The sequence below is a fragment of the Amphiura filiformis genome, chromosome 12, assembly GCF_039555335.1.
Source record: "Amphiura filiformis chromosome 12, Afil_fr2py, whole genome shotgun sequence".
NCBI lineage: Eukaryota > Metazoa > Echinodermata > Ophiuroidea > Amphilepidida > Amphiuridae > Amphiura > Amphiura filiformis.
The window spans coordinates 50,299,222-50,321,667 of NC_092639.1; the positions used below are offsets into that span (position 1 = coordinate 50,299,222).

General features: G+C 35.6%; 1 protein-coding gene and 1 long non-coding RNA gene across 2 annotated transcripts in view; both read right to left on the reverse strand.

The window, feature by feature from the left end:
* LOC140166352 (uncharacterized) overlaps positions 1 to 12,030 on the reverse strand; it is an 86,437-nt gene extending 74,407 nt beyond the window's left edge. Inside the window, exons 1-2 of the mRNA XM_072189796.1 lie at positions 11,780 to 12,030; positions 5,387 to 5,475 (exon numbers count right to left, since the gene is read on the reverse strand). Coding sequence (XP_072045897.1) covers positions 5,387 to 5,414 — 28 coding nt within the window. The 5' untranslated portion in view covers positions 5,415 to 5,475; positions 11,780 to 12,030. The remainder of the gene's footprint in view (positions 1 to 5,386; positions 5,476 to 11,779) is intronic.
* A 2,717-nt stretch (positions 12,031 to 14,747) lies between these two features.
* LOC140166354 (uncharacterized) lies at positions 14,748 to 20,036 on the reverse strand. The gene is made up of 3 exons (XR_011860851.1): positions 19,701 to 20,036; positions 18,380 to 18,493; positions 14,748 to 17,383 (listed from the first exon to the last, which is right to left on the reverse strand). It is a non-coding gene; the product is annotated as an uncharacterized lncRNA (long non-coding RNA).
* Positions 20,037 to 22,446: the final 2,410 nt, after the last annotated feature.

The following is a 22,446-nucleotide window of genomic DNA, read 5'->3' on the forward strand; positions in this document are numbered from 1 at the left end:
TGATCAACCTGAAGAACAAAAAGAAATATCTTGTCCCATTTCATGTTGTAAAAGGGCAAGAATCAATGTTGCCATTGTTAGGTTCTAGTACAAGTCAACAAATGAAGTTAATTACTGTTCAGTATGAAAACATAGAGTTCCCTACAAATGAAGTTCACTCAAGTGAACATGTGTACAGTCAAAGTGAATCACACTCAGTGAAAAAACAATTAGTTGAAATGCATGAAGTGACACATACAGGAGATGTGAAGTCAGAGATCTTCCAAACTTACAATGATGTATTTGAAGGTGTTGGGTGCATGCCTGGAGTAGTACATCTACAAGTTGACGAGAGGGTAGATCCTGTTGTTATGCTCCCCAAGAAGAGTGCCAATTGCACTCAAACAAAAATTGAGGATGAGCTTGATAGACTAGAGGGTCTAAATATAATTGAGAAAGTTAAAGGACCTTCAGATTGGGTTTCCAGTTTGGTAAATGTAGTCAAACCTAGTGGGAAGCTTAGGGTATGTATTGACCCACAGCACTTAAACAAAGCATTAAAACGGGAACACTACCCACTCCCCATCATTGAGGATGTACTACCCCAGTTGTCCCAAGTGAAAGTGTTCAGCAAAGCTGATTGTAAGGAAGGTTTTCTCCAGTGCGAGTTGGATGAAAGTTCATCACTCCTCACCGCGTTTCAGACACCGTGGGGTCGGTATCGTTACAAGAGGTTGCCTTTCGGGCTGGCACCTTCACCAGAACTATTCCAGGCCCGACTGGATCAGTGCCTAGAAGGTTTAAGCGGCATCTATACTATTGCGGATGACATCCTGATCAGGGCAAGGGGAAACCCTTGAGGGCGCCTATCATGATCATGATGAGAACATGAAGAAATTTCTTGAACGATGCAGAGAAATGAACATTAAGTTAAACCGTGACAAGTTTGAGTACAAAAGTGAACAAGTCAAGTTCATTGGCCATCTGCTTACACAGTCTGGAGTTAAACCGGACCCAAGCAAAGTAATCGCGGTACAAAATATGGAGCCACCTACAGATGTAGCAGGAGTGCAAAGATTTGTTGGTATGATCAAATACTTAGCAAAATTTCTGCCAGGCCTATCAGAGATCAGTGAACCATTGAGAAAGTTGACACACAAGGGAGTAGAATGGCAGTGGGCCAGCGAACAATCACAAGCGTTTGAATGCATCAAGGAGCGTGTGACAACTGCCCCTATACTCAGATACTTTGACCCTAACACAGACACTGAGGGACAGGGAGACGCTTCAGAGAAAGGCTTAGGATTTGCCTTGCTCCAAGATGGTCAGCCCGTCTCGTACGCAAGTCGAGCACTGACGCCAGCCGAAACGCGATATTCACAGATTGAAAAGGAGCTACTCGCGCAGGTTTTCGGTTTGGAGCGTAACCACCAATACTGTTATGGTCGCAAGATAACTTTGTGGACAGACCATAAACCCCTTGTCAATATTGTACACAAACCACTGATTGCAGCACCAAAGCGATTACAGAATCTGCTGCTCCGTCTCAAACAGTATGATGTGGAAATCCGTTATAAGCCGGGCACAGAGATGTATCTTGCAGACACGTTATCGCGTGCTTTCCTCAAAGACAGTACCAGATCGTCAGTTGAAGAGGAAACAGAGAGCATACACATGATTGATACAGTATCAATCACAAAGAACACACACACGGAGACAAAGAATGCAACTGCCAATGACGACTCTCTGCAGATAGTGATACAATACATTTTGAATGGGTGGCCAGACCACAAGCACCAAGTATCACGAGAAGCGCATGCATATTATAATGTTAGAGATGAGTTGTCATACGAAGATGGTATCATTTTTCGCGGAATGCAAATCGTCATCCCTAGAGCTGCGCGACAGAGGATTCGCGAGAAGCTACACAGCTCTCATAATGGACTCCAGAGTACACTTCGCAGGGCTAGAGACACTGTATATTGGCCAGGTATGTCAAATGATCTCAAAGACTACCTGGGTAACTGTGACATTTGTAACTCTTACCAGTCACAACAGCAGAAAGAGCCGCTGATCAACCACAAACTACCCGATCGTCCTTGGGAAAAGATTGGAATCGACTTGTTTTCCATTGACGACCAGGATTACTTATGCACAGTAGACTATTTCTCAGATTATTTTGAGATCGATCGCTTGCCTCACAAGAAAGATGCAAAGACAATAATCAAACGCATGAAGCATCTTTTCTCTGGTCATGGCATAGCCGATACTGTGTTCTCAGACAATGGACCACCCTTTAATTCACAAGACTTTGCAAACTTTGCTGATGAATACGAATTTGTTCACAAGACCAGTTCACCTGAGTTCCCACAAAGTAATGGCAAAGTGGAAAGCGCAGTAAAAATCGCAAAGAGACTCATCCAAAAAACCAGCAAGAGCAATCAAGATCTAGACTTAGCTCTACTAGAGTGGAGAAATACTCCGACAGAGGGTTTGCACAGTTCTCCAGCACAAAGACTGTTTGGACGACGTACACGGACACTTGTACCCACAGCAAAAGAACTGCTCAAACCTAAAATTCAGACAAAAGTGAAACAACAGAAAGAAAGAAAACAAGCAAAGCAGAAACATCAGTTTGATCAACACGCAAAATCTCTTGCACCATTAAAGACAGGAGACATTGTGCGAATGAAACCAAGACAGAACAGCACCGATAAGCGTTGGGTGAAAGCAAAAGTATAAGCACAGGTTGACATCAGGTCGTACAGTATCATAACAGAGGATGGACGCATTTACAGGCGCAATAGAAAGCATTTGAAACTAACTCGCGAAATGCATTCATGCCAGAGGACATTCCATCAATAGACCCAGTTGTAAGGGTACAAGCGCGAGACTGTAATACATCCCCTGAACACAATCACGCAACTGATCCCGGTGATCAAAATTGTGAACAACTAAAACAGCCAGCAACGGTTCATGTACAAGAAAAGCAAACCGCTGTGGAAGAACAGACACAAATGCAGACAGACAACGTGAGACGCAGTACTCGTGTCAGAAATGAACCACAGTACATGAAAGACTATGTAAAAACATAAAGGACTCATACATGTGTACATATTGACAGTGACAATTTGTTTATTGTTCAGAGACAAGTTTTATGCCTGACATGACATGCAATCATTCCAAGGTCAAAGTTTTGGACCAAGCAAAAGTGCACAAAAAACAGTATGCAGTCATGTCAGCTATTATAGTGAAGTATTTTTGGTGTTGAAAGGTGTTTTAAAGATTTTCCTAAAAGGATAAGTTACTTTTGTTTTGTTTGTATTTTAAAGGAAAAAAAATGTTCAAAGGTCAAAATTTTGGACCCAGCTGATTTGCACAGAAAACAGCCATTTCAGCTATTATAGTTGAAGTAGTATTTTGTATTCAAAAGTGTTGAAGAAATTATCCCCAAAGGATAAAGTTAGTTTTCTCTCTATGAAAGGAAAGGTGTTACAATATTATGATGGATAACTACCCCTGGCGATTAATAGTAATAGCGCCATCTATGGGCGATAGTAATAGTATGAAGTAAGGCATGCTGGGAAGTGTTGTTGTTATGGACCAGCCATCTTGACTGAATAGAAAGTTAATATTTGAGAAACTTTCATCTCTTTTGTGGACTTATTTATTGCTAAAGACTTTAAAGAAACAGTTATATGATAGTAATATTTCAAGTCCACATGATTTATGTATTTGAGAAAGAAATCCTAGGAAATTCCAAGGTTCAGACCGTATGGTTAAGAAATGTATCATACGTTAGGCCAAAAATAAAGGTTTGTCTCAAAGCTCACGAGTGGTTTGAAATTTTATTCCGACTTTTTATGGTATTTTGAGAAAAAATCTGATTTTCACCGAATTTTTCCGGAAAAACATTAACATAGAGCATGAAAGCCTACATAGTTTCTTTTTCTTTCTGTTTCATATTTTTCAACTCTTTTTTGAAGCAATCGATTCCCCTTTAACAATTTTTTGCAATGTTTTATGCCAAAACAATTACTTTATGCATTGTCAACAAAAGAGCTTGCAGTACTTCCTTTCAATCTAATGGTATGTTTCTTGACTTGAATTTTTCATATTAAATAAAAGTATCAAGAATTGACAAACAAGTGATTTTGAAAATGTGACATGTATCTTACATTGTGACAACATGAATTGTCTTACATTTAATTGTTTTACTGCTTTTAACCAGTAAATGGTTTAATAACCCTTAGTAACGTAAGTTACCCATAGAAAACACATGTCTCTTATTGAAATTGATGTAAAAATCAAGAAGGACTTCCTTTGATTTATATAAAGGAGTAGAGATACTTTATTATTGCCGATTTCTCAATTCCAAGTACTTGCCGATTTATTAGACTGTCCCACAGTCTCTGTTCTATCTCAGTGTAAATAATTAGAGCTAAAACCACCTTCTCATTGACTCCACAGAATAATATCAACACACCACTAAGCCCTAACTGCCAGCAACGTAGTTATAGTGCTCCTGGAGCACTGTGTGTCGACGAAAACTCAATTAATCTAACTGACCAACTTGTTTATTTTTTATTATAGCTCTCCGAATCCAAGACTTTTACAGTTTGAATAGAGACGTCCCTTCCAAATAATTATCAAGCTATGTAACGTGACTGTTGCGTCAATTATGATAGCCCCGCCCCATTGTCTTGAATTCAAATATGGTAGCCACATAACATGCATGACCCAGTTCTATTGTCATTTTGCGCGCGCGTTGTTTATGATCAATAGACTATCAATGAAAACCACTTCAAATATCGCCTTGCTTGCTGAGCTCTACATTGATTGGTCAGGCTAAGTAGCCGCTTACACAAACGGCAAGACAGTGAGACCAGTGACGTGATATATTGAAAACTCGTCTGACCCATGATCGGTAAAAGTGAATTCCCACAAAATGCTGGGAACTGGAAGGCAACTTGCCTACAGATTGGTAGGGTCCACGTATCGGGTTTATTTAATGTTATATTATCTACATTACCAGCCGTTCTCCATGGACCCGAGGGAGGGTCTACCGACCCTTTAGCTTCTTTCTTTCTTTGTTTCTTCCTATTTTGTTCCCAACGAATATTTGTTGCTTTGCTTAACTCTTTCTTACATTTCCCTTTTAGCTTCTTCTTTTTTCTTTTTTTTAAATCTTTTTTACTACATTTTGTTCCCATTTTTAGCTTGTGATTTCCCGAATTATAACATGAATTATTTATTTATTTAATAATTTATTTATTTATTATTTTTTTCATTATTTTACATTCCTGCTTCCTCCCGTATCCTTACTCTTTTAATCATCTTGGTAATTTCGTAACCTCATCCCGTACCCTAAACCACAACCCTGTACCCGTAACCCATTCATAGTTACCTTTTTCTCTTTCTTTCCGTATATGCATTGCGTCCACTGGTTCTGGCAAGGAAGTTGGCAACACTGTTGTCACAATGTTGTCACGACGGCTGCGTTTGAAATAAATTAGATACTCACGTGAAAACATTTTCTACGGAAAATATTATAGGCTAATAAGTTTTCTCAGTTAATTTATCAAATATTTCGTTATATTTAATATCTCGTTCAGTTTGAATTCGTTCATAAATTTGGAACTGTCTGTTTACTCGTTTTTGGTCAAACATATTCATATTTTGATCAAAAAGATTCATACAATATTTATTTAATTTCGTCCAAATCTTAATTTCGTTCAATGCAGGGGTTATCAACTTAATATGTGACCGTACAGCACGAATGAGCCGTAAATGTCCTCAATTGTATTCTGAGTTACAGTGTAAAATGGGCATGAAGGTCATATTCATAGGTACCTCAATTGGGTGCTACGTGTACCTCATTTAATGAGATATACGTAGCACCAAATTGAAATACCTATGGATATGACCTTCATGCCCATTTTACACTGTAACTCAGAATACAATTGAGGACATTTACGGCTCATTCGTGCTGTACGGTCACATATGTCAATTTATTTCGTCTTTGAACAAATCTTTTCATATTCAGGTCATTTAATTTCGTCTTTAACATAAAGCATGTAGGAGAAGTTGGCCTAAATATATTTTTTTCTTTCTGCCTTTTTTTTCTATTTATATATATTTCATATTTCTTTCTTTTCTTTTACTTTTTTTTTGTTTCCTTCTCATATCTATATCATCATAATTATCATATCATTAATGTGCCATTCAATGACTGGATGGGACCTTGGACAATTGTGATAACTTTGTTTGAACATGCTCTAATTGTAAAACCATGCAAAAAGTTAGGATCTTGAAAACAAGTTTCTCTTGTTATTTATATAAACAAAGTAACTAACCCCCTTAAATAATGGCCATTATTCAAAAAGGGGCTGTTGTATTTCAAATCTGTAAAAACAATACAACACCGGTCAATTTAATGTAGTGAGGTCCAGATTTGAAAGTTGCACTTACAAATTTTTACAATACAAAAACACTCAGATATCATTACACAGATTTCCTTCCATTACACTGAATGCAAAATCAATAGAATTTACTGCTACTTTCAAATCTTGGGCTACATTGATTTAAATGTACGCTGTGACGTCAATATTTAGTCAATTGCTACAAATACAATCACCCGTATTTTGAATAATGGTCATTAAAGGAAGGTTAGTTACTTTTTTTTGAGATGTTTATAAACTTTGCATCATTCATAGACCATATTTGATCTTAAATGAAGGCCTACAATGCATTATTATAACATGTGGAGGACGATTTGCTTTGATCAAAACACGAAAAGTAATGAACAAAGACTAATATTTGTGCAAGTACTGTCCATGCAACAGGTAAGACGATTTCAATGCGCTCTAGGACGAAATCAAATGACCCCTGAATGAATTTAAGGGGTCGAGGAATTTTTGGTCAAATTGCTAAGAAATGGGAGGAAATTTTGAAAAAGAAGAAGAAGAAAAAAAGAGCGTGACCCAAAATGCAACATTAAATGGAAAAGCCTATCTTTCTCCTTCCTTTACACCATAAAATTTGTACATGTTATAAATATTTCTAGGCTAAAAACCTCATAATAAACATGGCAGACTACTCCAATTTCTGGCCAAATTTTTGAAATATGTTCTCATCCGTTAATCCTGAATGTCCGCAACTAATTTGTTTTTATAATATGATTAAAGGAAGATGCGGGAAAATGCAATCGAACAAAATTTATTGTTTTTATCATTTTATACTGAAACTTATGAAAATATGAAACAACAAACTTGTATCTGATTAGTCATATTGACGCTTATTTGGCAAACATTATTATATGTGATGCGATCAAGCAAAATCAGTCGGAACTGGAAAATATTAAATCTTCAGTGATATGATAGTAAAAAGCATATACAAAGCTGGATTTTGCAGATAATCCCATTGAAATTGAACAACCAGTTCCGGAGATATGAGCAATTGAAGACCTGAGCGCAAGAAGACTGTAAGTCCACTTGGCCCCTCAACATGTATACACTAAAGTTTCGTATAGTTTGGTAATGTTTTATACATGTTCTTTCACAACCTTTTATGATGTTTTCACCCTGGAACATGTATTGAACATTATAAAACCCTAAGAAACTATAGGCCTACGTAACTTTTGTGTATACATGTTGAGGGGCCAAGTGGACTTACGGTCTTCTTGCGCTCAGGTCTTCAATTACAGACTTTCCAAAACAAGAGGAAACAAAAGGAAATATTTCCTTTGTTTGGCTGTATCTCAAAATCAATATTTCCGAGTTCCGACTGATTTTGCTTGATTGCATCACATATGACGTCATGTTTTGATTCCGTAGTTACATTGCAATGCTTTTTGAACAGTTTCAAAAACATTCTCTATGTATGATATCCCAGCATACAACTGAAAACTTACCTTTAATGTTAAACAAAAGGTTGCTGTATTGCTACATACAAACTTGTGTGGCTTGTTCCTTATCGTGCAATTCAGTCCGTGTTATAAATACAACTGTGACTACTCTTGAAGTTCACATCCACGATACTAATTTGTTTACGGAAATGAGTTATCAGACCAACTTTGAGTGAATTCAGGACAAAGTCGGGACGGTTTAGTACTTTACTTATGGTACTTTAGAAAGATCATTTGCATGGTTGTGGTTTGATCAAAACCTCGCAAAATGTACGAGTATAATTATTGTACATTTTAAAAGTTATACTGTTATAACCTTCTTAGTTAGTTTTTAGTTAAGGACATAAGGCGACGAAAAAGAACCTGTCCTACGGGCGGACGGACCTTTCAAGTAGGGTCGATCGGTTGGGCCCTTTTTTGTTGTTGCTGTTTTATTGTTTATTTGTTTTGTTTATGTTTTGTTTTTTTTTTTTTTTTTTTTTTTTTTCTTTCTAGGGGCGGAAATTACCCTAAAACTGACAAATCTGAAACAAAATTTGAAGATATTTGCAAACATATTTTCAGCCAAAATTAATAAATTTTGGCCCCAAAACTGATTTTACATGACTTAAGCAAAAAAGTTTTACGTCGCCTAATGTATAATTTCCATTAAATTTCAATTTTAAATAAAGAATTTGAGCTCAGGCGAACACTAAAATTTCAATTTTGTTATTAATTTTAAGGTAGATAAAAGAAAAGAGAAACACCACTGGCTATTTTGGCTATTTAACCCCATGAGAACTACCTGCCGATTGGCCAAAAAGAAGTTTTCATTATCAATCGAACCAATCAACAACATTGTTAGAATAATTTCACCGCAGAAAAAGCTCCATTCTGATTGGTGATTAAAGTAAAGATATCATGTAATTGAGGCAATGTAGATCGGCAGGTAGTGCTCATGGGGTTAACTTACTGGGGAACTTTAAGTCTGTACATGACATTATGTGAAACTTTCACTTGTTGAACTAACAAACACAACGAATTTGGCTGATTCCATTCCGTTTGGAATATGTGCACGTAAACATTATAGAAATATGCCAACACTTTAAGTTTCAGACATATTTTAATATGTCTGAACCTGAAGTTAAGCCATTTTGTATAAATAAGATAGTACATTATTGCTTTAACCATAGAAATGATAAAACACATGAAAAAATAATAGTTTATTTAATTATTTACATAACTGGCTAAAATACATCATAAATTCACATACAGAGCATGTCATAAAATAAAAATTATAAAAGATTGTCCCGGTAGGCTATAGGAGCCAGGAGCGCGAACACTATCACCCGAGGGGTGTGACCCCTCCAACCCATCGAGACAAGTGAACTCAATCATAAGTATTGCATATTTATAGTAATTAACATATAACACATTACACATATTTCATCTACAATAACATAAAATTTAGGAGTCCATATAAATATGATGATTTTAGTGTTTATTCGTCATCGACTTTATCATTATTTTTGTTTATTCCGTTCATATTATTGCATTTCCTGCCTGTATATAAATGTCAATCAGTATTATGTTTTTCGACGTGTATTAACTTTCCTGCTGCATATTCTGCTTACTTTCAATACTACAGTAACAATAACAAATCCATTTTTTTTTGACTCGCGATATAATACAAATTTTATGACAAATTATTAAATTTAATATCTTTTAAATTTGTGATATTTAACAGTACTCGAAGTAAACTATCTAAATCTAATGATCATGATGATATGTACTTAATGTATGTAGCTGGGATAAAAAGCCGACGATCAATTGAACATTTTGACCGTTCATATTTGAAGATATACATTTTTTCTCAATTTTTCGTCGGCTTTTCATCCCAGCTAACATACACTTTAAGTACATACCATAAGTTTACTTCGAGCACTGTTAAATATCAAAAATATCAATTAATCATTTGCCATAAAATGTGTATTATATCGCGAATTTCACAAAATCAACATTATTTGATATCAGAAGGACATTCTTCGTATTATATATGTCTGATGTGTCTGATAAACCGGCGGTTTAACGAGTCTAGTCCTAAGGACGACGTACCCCCTTAAATAATGGCCATTATTCAAAAAGGGGCTATTGTATTTCAAATCTGTAAAATGCGTAGGAAGCAGAATATATTTCTACGTATTTTGACACCTCATTTGATACGATAGCCCAGAAAACAATACAACACCGGTCAATTTAATGTAGTGAGGTCCAGATTTGAAAGTTGCACTTACAATTTTTTACAATACAAAAACACTCAGATATCATTGCACAGATTTCCTTCCATTACACTGAATGCAAAATCAATAGAATTTACTGCAACTTTCAAATCTTGGGCTACATTGATTTAAATTTACGCTGTGACGTCAATATTTAGTCAATTGCTACAAATGAGGTGTCAGAATGTGCAGAGATAAATTCAGATTTGTAATAATGGTCATTATTTAAAGGAGTGTTTCGTGATCCGAGCATCCTCTTTTTATGACATTTTTCAGTACATTTCCACAAAAAAAGCCTATTCCCAAAATTTCAGTTGATTCCGATATTGCGTTTGCGAGTTATGCATGATTATGTGTATTACACTGCTCCATAGACAATGCGTTGTAATTTCGTTCTGGTGCACCAGAACGAAATTCAAATTTCACGATATCTTTGCAAAACGAATTAATCTGCAAGAAATATTTTGTACATAAACATTATGTAGCCAGAGGTTTCTAGTGATATAAAAATCTCAACTTTTTTTGAGAAAAGTGGGGGGATGAGGCTGTGGATCACGAAATGCCCCTTTAAGGGGGTTAGTTACTTTTTTGAGATGTTTATAAACTTTGCATCATTCATGGACCATATATTTGATCTTAAATGAAGGCCTACAATGCATTATTATAACATGTGGAGGACGAATTGCTTTGATCAAAACACGAAAAGTAATGAACAAAGACTAATATTTGTGCAAGTACATGCATCAGGTAAGACGATTTCAATGCGCTCTAGGACGAAATCAAAATGAATTGCTAAGAAATGGGAGGAAATTTTGAAAAAGAAGAAGAAGAAGAAGAAAAAAAGAGCGTGACCCAAAATGCAACATTAAATGGAAAAGCCTATCTTTCTCCTTCCTTTACACCATAAAATGTGTACATGTTATAAATATTTCTAGGCTAAAAACCTCATAATAAACATGGCAGACTACTCCAATTTCTGGCTAAATTTTTTAAATATGTTCTAAATCCTGAATGTTCGCAACTAATTTGTTTTTATTATTATGATTAAAGGAAGATGCGGGAAAATGCAATCGAACAAAATTGATGTTTTTTATCATTTTTACTGAAACAACAAACTTGTATCTGATTAGTCACGTTGACGCTTATTTGACAAACATTTTAATTATAATCGTTATGAATATGGCAGACGGCCGAATCCGGATTCGGCTTTTGGTAAATTCATTTTACACATGCATTACATTTGAATTCGAGAACAAGGGATCAATGCTATACCTATAGAGGGCAGCATATCGATTTTTTAACGGTTGCCGTCGGTGACCGTACTGTGATGCACCGTCAACTAACCCTGTATGCCGCCCTCTTTTGATTACTTATTATGCTGTTATCATCTGGTCTCCGTTAAAAAATTGATATGCTGCCCTCTATCATGTACAGCATTGATCCCTTGTTCTCTAATTCAAATGTAATGCATTCGTAAAATAAATTTACCAAAAGACGAATCTGGATTCGGCCGTCTGCCGTATTCATAACGATATGACGTCATGTTTTGATTCCGTAGTTACATTGCAATGCTTTTTGAACAGTTTCAAAAAACATTCTCTATGTATGATATCCCAGCATACAACTGAAAACTTACCTTTAATGTTAAACGAATTTTCGTTGCGAAAAGTTTGCTGTATTGCTACATACAAACTTGTGTGGCTTGTTCCTTATCGTGCAATTCAGTCCGTGTTATAAATACAACTGTGATTCTTGAAGTTCACATCCATGATACTAATTTGTTTACGGAAATGAGTTATCCGACCAACTTTGAGTGAATTCAGGACAAAGTCGGGACGGTTTAGTACTTTACTTATGGTACTTTAGAAAGATCATTTGCATGGTTGTGGTTTGATCAAAACCTCGCAAAATGTACGAGTATAATTATTGTACATTTTAAAAGTTATACTTTTATAACCTTCTTAGTTAGTTTTTAGTTAAGGACATAAGACGACGAAAAAGAGCTTGTCCTACGGGCGGACGGACCTTTCAAGTAGGGTCGATCGGTTGGGCCCTTTTTTGTGGTTGCTGTTTTATTGTTTATTTGTTTTGTTTATGTTATTTTGTTTTTGTTTGTTTGTTTTTTTCTTTCTAGGGGCAGAAATTACCCTAAAACTGACAAATCTGAAACAAAATTTGAAGATATTTGCAAACATATTTTCAGCCAAAATTAATAAATGTTGGCCCCAAAACTGATTTTACATGACTTAAGCAAAAAAGTTTTACGTCGCCTAATGTATAATTTCCATTAAATTTCAATTTTAAATAAAGAATTTGAGCTCAGGCGAACACTAAAATTTCAATTTTGTTATTAATTTTTAAGGTAGATAAAAGAAAAGAGAAACACCACTGGCTATTTTGGCTATTTAACCCCATGAGAACTACCTGCCGATTGGCCAAAAAGAAGTTTTCATTATCAATCGAACCAATCAACAACATTGTTAGAATAATTTCACCCCAAAAAAAAAAAATTGGGGTGATTATTTGCAAAGCTCCATTCTGATTGTTGATTAAAGTAAAGATATCATGTAATTGAGGCAATGTAGATCGGCAGGTAGTGCTCATGGGGTTATCTTACTGGGGAACTTTAAGTCTGTACATGACATTATGTGAAACTTTCTTTTGTTGAACTAACAAACACAACGAATTTGGCTGATTCCATTCCGGCATAGGTGTAAGTTTGGATTATGTGTAAACATTATAGAAATATACCAAAACTTTAAGTTTCAGACATATTTTAATATGTCTGAACCTGAAGTTAAGCCATTTTGTATAAATAAGATCGTACACTATTGCTTTAACCATAGAAATGATAAAACACATGAAAAAAATAATAGTTTATTTAATTATTTACATAACTGGCTAAAATACATCATAAATACACATACAGAGCATGTCATTAAATAAAAATTATAAAAGATTGTCCCGGTAGGCTATAGGAGCCAGGAGCGCGAACACTATCACCCGAGGGGTGTGACCCCTCCAACCCACCGAGACAAGTGAACTCAATCATAAATATTGCATATTTATAGTAATTAACATATAACACATTACACATATTTCATCTACAATAACATAACATTTAGGAGTCCATATAAATATGATGATTTTAGTGTTTATTCGTCATCGACTTTATCATTATTTTTGTTTATTCCGTTCATATTATTGCATTTCCTGCCTGTACAGCCTGTCTCAAAAAAAAATTGTGCAAGTGAAAAGCGCCCTCTTTGGCAATTGGAAAATACCGTTGTGACAAGATGCTTACATCAACGTCACGGGCGCAGTCTTAGCTCTCAAATGCCGTTTGTTCTGTTCAATTTGCTTGTTCCAGTTTCGAGATATATTTATTTAACCACGAAAGGGTAAAATCACAATTGTGCCACTTTTACTAGGGAAGAGAGCTGTACATGTAAATCAATAATAGCTGATGTTGATGCGTCTAATGCACTCCCCTTTCGGGGCGCATGCATTAGACGCATCAACATCAGCGCGTGCGTGCATATTTTGTCTAATATCTCTCCCAACAAGTAATATGCGTTCATTAACCTATAACATGTATAAGTGCGCAATATTTGTTTGCCTTTTAACATGTCTGAAGTGACTAAGAGAACAGTATTTACCATGATAAAATCATTGACATGCACGTACATGTATTTAATTTTTACAGCAGAATGTGAAATATTTATTTATCTTTTAATCTCTTTTATTTAGAGAATCATCATTCCTGCATCATGATAAACAGTAAAAACAGTCAGAAAATTTTTGTATTGGGTAATTGATGCATTCTTTTGATTTTACGAAGGAACTCTTGATAAATTTGATGCTATCACTGTTACATATTAAGCCCTCTTCCGTAGTACATGTAGTAAAAGTGGCACAATTGTGATTTTACCCTTTCGTCTTTAACTAAACATACCTCGAGATTAAAACAAGCAAATTGAACAGAACAAACGGCATTTGAGAGCTGAGACAACGCCCTTGACGTTGATGTAAGCATCATGTCACAACGGTATTTTCTAATTGCCAGAGAGGGCGCTTTTCACTTGCACAAATTTTTTTGAGACAGGCTGTATATAAATGTCAATCAGTATTATGTTTTTCGACGTGTATTAACTTTCCTGCTGCGTATTCTGCTTACTTTCAATGCGATTGCATGACTTCTTGTTTTAGTCATAGTTGGGTTTGATTTACACTTTTTCATGACATTTGCATCATCTGTATATACAGACTGTACATGTTGAAAATATTTATGACCTCCAAAGGTCAAAATTTCACGGTCAAAGGTCAAACTTTAAGACTGGCATTTCCGGCCCCGGAAAGAAAAAAATAAAAGAGATCATGGCAACAATGTTATATGCAGTGGAAGCAATAACATCTTGGCTAACAGAAAACTTTTCTTGCTCAAACACTATCCTCAATTAACTAAATCGTCCAGAAAACGAGTTGACATTTTCGCGCATATATCGAGCTTGCATTGCGTAAAATCGACTTTCATGATTAGCAATAATATTGCATTTTTGCTTTACAGAAAAATATAAAAGGGGTCATGGCTTTTAAGCTGTGATATGCTGTAGAATCACTACATTTTTGCAGAATAATATTGCCTCCTTTCCAGTTCTATAGTTATTTAAGACTCGGGGTGGGGCTGATGGGGCAGCCGTTTTTCGGCAATTTTCCTATTATATTGGATTTTCTAAATTAACCTTGGATGATATCTTTGGTGAAATAAACCAATGCTGCTATTACCCCGATTATGCGATATATACAACAATAACTACAATAACAATAACAAAACCATTTTTTTTGACTCGCGATATAATACAAATTTTATGACAAATTATTAAATTTAATATCTTTTAAATTTGTGATATTTAACAGTACTCGAAGTAAACTATCTAAATTTAATGATCATGATGATATGTACTTAATGTATATGTAGCTGGGATGAAAAGCCGACGATCAATTGAACATTTTGACCGTTCATATTTGAAGATATACATTTTTTCTCAATTTTTCGTCGGCTTTTCATCCCAGCTAACATACACTTTAAGTACATACCATAAGTTTACTTCGAGGACTGTTAAATATCAAAAATATCAATTAATCATTTGCCATCAAATGTGTATTATATCGCGAATTTCACAAAATCAACATTATTTCAATTATTTGATATCAGACGGACATTCTTCGTATTCTATAGGCCTATGTCTGATGTGCTCTCATGTCCCACAACATTGATCAATTTCAAAGTGCGGCCCTTTAGCCCACCTTTCTACGAGCGAACCGCAAGTGTGATTCATATGCTACAAGACCTAGAATGAGATTCCCCCGCCACTAGACGACTACTCAACCAGGGCACTATGTTTTTCAAAATCCACCATGGACTAGTGAACATCCCCTTCCCGACTGTAGTTATACCATCATCTCGTCGTGGAAGAGCAACCAACACCTTGAGTTCCCAATCCATTCAGTCGAGAGTAAACAATTACAGATACTCCTTATTTGTTCACACCATCCCAATCTGGAACAGACTACAACACACCGACATCGCTTGGTAAATAATTACATTGTACAGCAGAGACTCTAAAATTAATACCCGGGATCGATACACATGTATGTGCTATGCACGATTTGATATAAAGACGATAAATCTTTGGATACCGGGGTAGAAAATGATGAATATGTCCCGTAATTTTTTATTCTAATGAAGCCGATTTCAAGGCTTGCACTTGAATATATGTGTTGAAAGAATAAGATAGTCGTTAGCTTGCGTATTGAGAAAGAACCGTGCGTATTGAGCTCAAAAACTGACAAAAATTCTGATTTTATATGTGCCGAACTATAGCGCAGCGTAGGCCACTGCAATGGTGGAGGCAGTCTAAAAGCAGATGACGTCATGACGTATACCATGCTCACTGACATCTACAGAGGTCAGTCACCAGGCTATTGTCAATAGCCTTAGTCGGATGTCCCTCGGCTCATTATGCGTCTCAAGACTATTAAACAGGTCGGAACAAAATGGCCATGCGTGGCTGTGGATTCAACCTACCATGGCGATTTCTGCCATGAAGAAATCGGGGCGATGACACTGTGTACCACAACCAGTCATTGCAGCAACAACATTCAGCCCATTCCAGACCCTGGCACTACCAGCACTCAGGGATATGGCTACTGCAACAACCCATCAAACCTTATAACCTGCCGGTCTTCGGTTTTTACTTGCACATTGTAAATGTTTGAGCACCTTCTGCCACGCATGCACGGCACAATCCTCCTAGAAGAAGCCTAGCTTACTTCAGGAGTGCACGAACTCAAGACTCAAGACCTTAGAAAAGCAGTTGAGTATTCCTTTCTTTGCTTTGGTGGTACTTTTTGATTGCCTTTATTTTCAAATAGCTTGTTCTGCCCCTTAATCATATCAAAGGTTAAAAAAATTTCAGAATATATCGCCCTACACTACCAGCAGTTTGCACTCATCACCTGTGTAGGGCCTATGTGTGAAAACATAGATTGAATACAATTCAAAGATACTAATCGTACAGGTGCGCGTGATCAGCATGATAAATTATGAATATTCTATAGAATTACGATCCAGGACTTTATCCCTGTTCTTTGACATCTATGGTTCAATACAGAGGTACCACGTGAACGTACTAGTGCAGGGCGATATATCCAATAAGAGTTTTAATCGGTTGCTATGGTAGTTAATCCTGTTACATCATCACTTATACGGCGAATTGGTGCAATAAATATCCATATGCAAATTTTACTAACAGGAGGCTCAAATGTATATAACTTAACATCCGGGCCAATGACGGTTGTATTACCTTAGTCCGTCGGTGAGCACAAGTTCTCACCGCCAAGTTCAAGATTTGTTGAGCTCGGGGGTCCTTCTCAACGGAATGTAATTATAATGTTTGTTCCAAGTGGCGGCGTTTTATCTAATCTTTCATAAATCCTGTTTGATGCGACAAGTTTTTCCGATGAAAGTTTGAAAAATCGTAAGGTGGAGGAGGATCTAAAGGTGGTGGAGGCCCCGAAGGTGCTCCCGATGGAGAATGCAATGATGGTATTGTTGGTGATACCGTTGGTTGTTCAGGTGGCCATGGTGGTTGCATGTTTAGGGCGTCATTTGCGATGATTGACGTATGAGCTGGTTCAAATTGGCTTGGAATCGTCACAGTATTAGGTGTCTGTCTTGCTGTGTGAAGAAAATATAAAATTGTATTAATATCATATTTTGGCTTCAAACACTGAAATAAAATGAGTTATAAAGTGCATGGATTAGTATTACATTATGCGAAAGAAAGCTGCAAGGGAATATTTAAATGGGAAAATACTTGATGTAAAATTTAACACACTTTTCAAAAGTATAAGTATATCGTATACAGATATAAGCATAAGTAATTTAGAGTTTCTACTCTGCTATAAAATAATTAATTGGCTCAAAGTGTTCAATATCTGATTCATATTTCATAGACATTATAACTCTTCTTCTGTTATCATAATATGACCTGCATTCAAATTTGTCTTCTTTTTCCTGAAATACTTGAATTATTGGTTTAAACAATTTTTGTTTTTATTCATTTAGAAAGAAATAAGATACTGAATAAAAACGCAGTTTGGATTTAGGACAAATAATTGGATTTACATGGCAATTGCTGAATTGATAGGCAATCCAAAGAGTGTACAACACATCACTAAATAGGCATCTCCTGTACCGTCGAGGAAAAAACCTGTTTTTCAAAAAGGAAAAACGGCATTAAGGCCTGGTATTGGATTGTCCATGAGAAATGAGCATGATCCGACTTTTTATGAAGGTTTACTAAGCTTTCAAAAATGTGTTGTATTTCAGAAATACCAAAACTATTTTTGAAGTATTCAATTACCATCGCTGTACTTTCAAGGAAAACATCGTAAAATTGCTTCAACTTCAAGTAAAAATGTTACAAATTGTTCTCTATGTCTCTGTAATTGTGACATAGAGAACAATTTCATGTCATGTCATGTCATGTCATGTCATGTCATGTTATGTTATGGTTTGAATGATTTTAACTGTTGTTAGTTTTCACATTTCTGTCTGCATGAGTTTGGTTTTCAAAAATCTTATGTTGGTTATGTTATTTTTAACACAATTGTCTATTATAAATAAGGCATTAGGATAGACTTAATACTAGTAGTACTTATTGTTACTTACATGTTCTCTGACGATTCTTACGCATACAGGCGCAGATGAAGATTACGATGAAGGCCACGGGAAATATTGGGATGAAGATAACATATCGAGACATATTAATAGTTGAGAAATTTGCTGAAAGAAAGAAAGCAAGAGGAAAAAATAATATGTTTGTGTAACCGTCTGACAATATACAAAACAGGTGTTGTTGTTGTTGTTGTTATTGTTGTTGTTATTGTTTTGCATAATTGATCAGAGTATTAAGTATAGTTCTTTTTTTTCAAGAAATTAACCCTAAATAATTATGTAGATTAAAATTAGAAAAATGCTAAACACAATAAACTTCTATTATATTCTATGTGCTACATGTACCGAGTCCCAGCTAGCTAGTCCTTGTAGCAAATTAGCTTTGCATAATTGGGAGTATGTAATTTGCATCCTTGGCCTCGCTTTCAGTTTTCAACTTCGCTAACTAATTAGAGTCAGCAGAGTCAACCGCCGACAACGGCAACGAAGTGGTCAATTATACGAAAAAGGTGGATATGTCTCTTCAAAGCAATGCCAAATAAGAGGATAATACACGACGAACAAATCGTCCACACAAGCATAAATTTATACCCAAACACCCCTAGTGGGGGGGTGAGGGAGGGGTTAACGACCCCACACTAAAGAACAAACCCACCCACCCCGCAAACATTTGCTTAAATGCATTATACATGCATCCCCAATTTGTTTTATTATCTCTACATTTGCATTGTTTTAGTTTCCCCAACTACATAACGATGGTTTTTGACAATACTGCTGGTGTTACGTACTATTTTGCCAACTATATAAAGGAGCGGGCATTATTTACGCCAGGGGGAAGGGGGAATGTGATTTTCGTATGTGAGCAAGAGGGGGGAATCCGATTTTTTGCTTGGAAAACGGGGAATGTGAAATTTTAAATGCAGAAATGTCATAAAACAAGAGGAAATGCGGATTTTTTGAACAAAAGTGAAGAGGGGAGGTGAAATTTGTTGTTGGAAAAAATGAAATCCACCACTCCCCTGGCGTAAACAGTGACCGGTCCCTAATTGTCATACTATAATGATACTCTACTACCACTGGACCAAGTTAAATATGTACGAACAACATAATGAATTTCTAAATAATAATGTTATAACACGTAGTCTAGTATCGTAACGGTAGTGATAAATTTTCAGTATAAGCTTACAATGGAGAGCGAAGAAAAGAAAACACTTGCATTATTTATGACACTATGGCCATGGGTCACGATAACAATTTCAAGTGATACTGAATATTCCTATACTATATTATACATATTTACACAACAAAAGCTTACCTTAAGAAGACAATGTATCCATGATAAAATCAGAGTGTACATTGGTGACAAAAATGGTGGATCATTGATTTTTCACATTATTTCTCCTTCAAATTAGCCTCTTATGCAGACCTAGGTGACCTTGGTTATTTCGTACACAAGTCATTGTTAATTGCAAATTGTATAAGGGAGGGAATCGAATTGATGCGTAGAAGTAATATTACCATGGAAACCGTAATTTGTTCCACGAGTTGCCCAGTGACATATGTTTTCCTTTTCCCTTTAAGATTGTATTATTATAATGTATACATCAGTTCATCAGTCTGGCCAAAGGCTATATAATTCTTATGTTAATACCGCAACTACTATCATCAAATGCCTAATTGTTCGATTGTAATGTAGTCGTACTGAAATTCTCAAGATTTGTGATCTGTGACAAGCTAGATGCTATATGAATGTGGTCTTTCATCGTATAAAATGCTGAATATAAGTATGACGTTATTACTGTATACGGTTTCCAATCAATCCGAGTGTTGTAGTTTTTGCTTTGTTTTGTTTTTTGTTTGTTTGTTTGATTTTTTGTTTTTTGTTTTTTTATGAATTCGGTTAATATTTTAATAACATTTAAATATCGGCTATATAAAGGTCATTAAAACATGTTATATGAAAAATACCATGTCAATATTTTAAACACTGTTGTCAAAATGTTATTGTAAAAGATTTTTTGGCCAACATTATTGCAAAATATTCATATGGAAAGGTTTCTATACAAAACGATTCTCTTATAAACCATCATGTGCACAGTTTCCACCTCGATACACATGAGCACACATTTTCCTCCGAGAGCCTCCAAGCAGAGAACAACAAGCAGTTAATGTCTCCACCACAGTATTTGATTACACTACACGGTTGAGTGCATAGCAATGTGAGAGCTGTACAGTTTCTAGCTGAAAAATGGGCCTCTTTGATTGGTTTTTGTCGAAACCTCAAGTGTTCCCTTCATCCAATAAGAATTTTTTTTTTTTCAAACGAAAGCTAACATTTCCCCCTAAAAACACTTTTTAGTCACTAGGTCAACAGATTACGCAATTCAATGTTATAGCAAAGCGAATGTGGTAAATGATGCGTAGACAAAAGAGTGATGGAAGAAAAACTACCTATCCAAGCACATTTTTGGACCAAAATGTAGGTTTTAAAAGTCAAAACCTCAAGTGTTCCTTACAATATTTGTCAAATTTTATGTCATACTTATATTGTCCATACGCTAGAGTCACTAGAATGAGCAATGGCCAATTTTCTTTAAATTGCAAATATTGTGCAAAAAGTTTTCAAAAGAGCGCTTACAAATTGATATGTTGTCAACACCTAAATAATATTATGTTACAATGTTTTGCAGCAAGTTTTCAAAATGCTTTGAATGATATTGAACCTTTTATCTAAAACATTTTGATATTATTTAATTTCAAAAGTAATAACAATATTACTGTGGTGTTCGTTCTAACCTTGAATATGTAACATGCTACGTTTTTAAAAGTTTGCTAAAAGTATATAATAAGCCATCACTTAAATGTGCTCGTCAATGTCCGTAGGTAGCATAATTATAATGGAACGACTTTAACATGATTGTATTCTTACTGTTTTGAGACATCTGTGATGGAACGAACACGAGCGGTCAGGCTTTTTATACACATAAAATCACTCAAATTGACGAAAGACGAAGAAGCATGATTACTGGATCCATACATACAAGGAGTCCCATAAAAAGGTTACATGTAGAAAATGAACCGTATTTTGCTACGGTACATGCAACAAAACACTGTCATTCTTTCAGATATTCTGTATTCATCCTTCTTGTAATAGTCTGTTAAGTTTCAATGCCATATCTTAACTTATGAGCGCCAGATGACAAGGGTGTCAAGAGTGACTAACCATCAAAATATCGGACAACGAAATTGAACACAAACATGTATATGTTTTGATATTTTTTCTTATTAGCCTACTTTTTATTTTTCTCTTATTTCTTTTTTAATCTTTTAACTTATTGCTCTAAAGAACCATATTGACAACTTAAATATTGCACATCTTAGAGCTTCTAAGGGAAGATGGTCATTAGAGAGGAAAACCTTTTGCATGCTGTATCTCCTGCCATCAACATAATGAAATTAATTTACATTCAGGTTTTGTTTGGGCATTGTTGAGATAAAATTGCTGCTGTGTGTATAAGAAGAGTGTCATTTTTCTGACTGAACTCTCAAATAAAAACTGAAAAGTTTAATTCTATTTTCAACAGAATAAAATAAGCCTACTGAGTCTGCCATGCTATGGCTGGACCTACTCAAATGACCCGCCAAATGCACCGTGCGGACTGTGGGTATATGTGCATGCAGTGAATCTCGTGTTGCATTATGTCACGTAAACATGCTACACAGCTTACGCAAGAATGCGTGGAATGCGGGCTAAATACGCAAGTTGTGAACTGACATTCACAGTGCTATTAGTAGAGGGTACATAGATTATATCATGAAAAGGCCATTATAAATATATGTTAACATTAACTTAATCTACATGTAACCTTTATTTGGGACACCCCGTACATGGTAACCATTTATTATACTATTCTTGTACATATTACATAGTGTACTCGAATGGAATGAAATAAATTCAAACAAAAAGTCAAAAACTATGTCACAGAGACAAACATACATTAAATGTATGTGGTAAGGTAAGATCGTTTGAAACTTTAAAAAGAGCCCGACCTAGACATTTT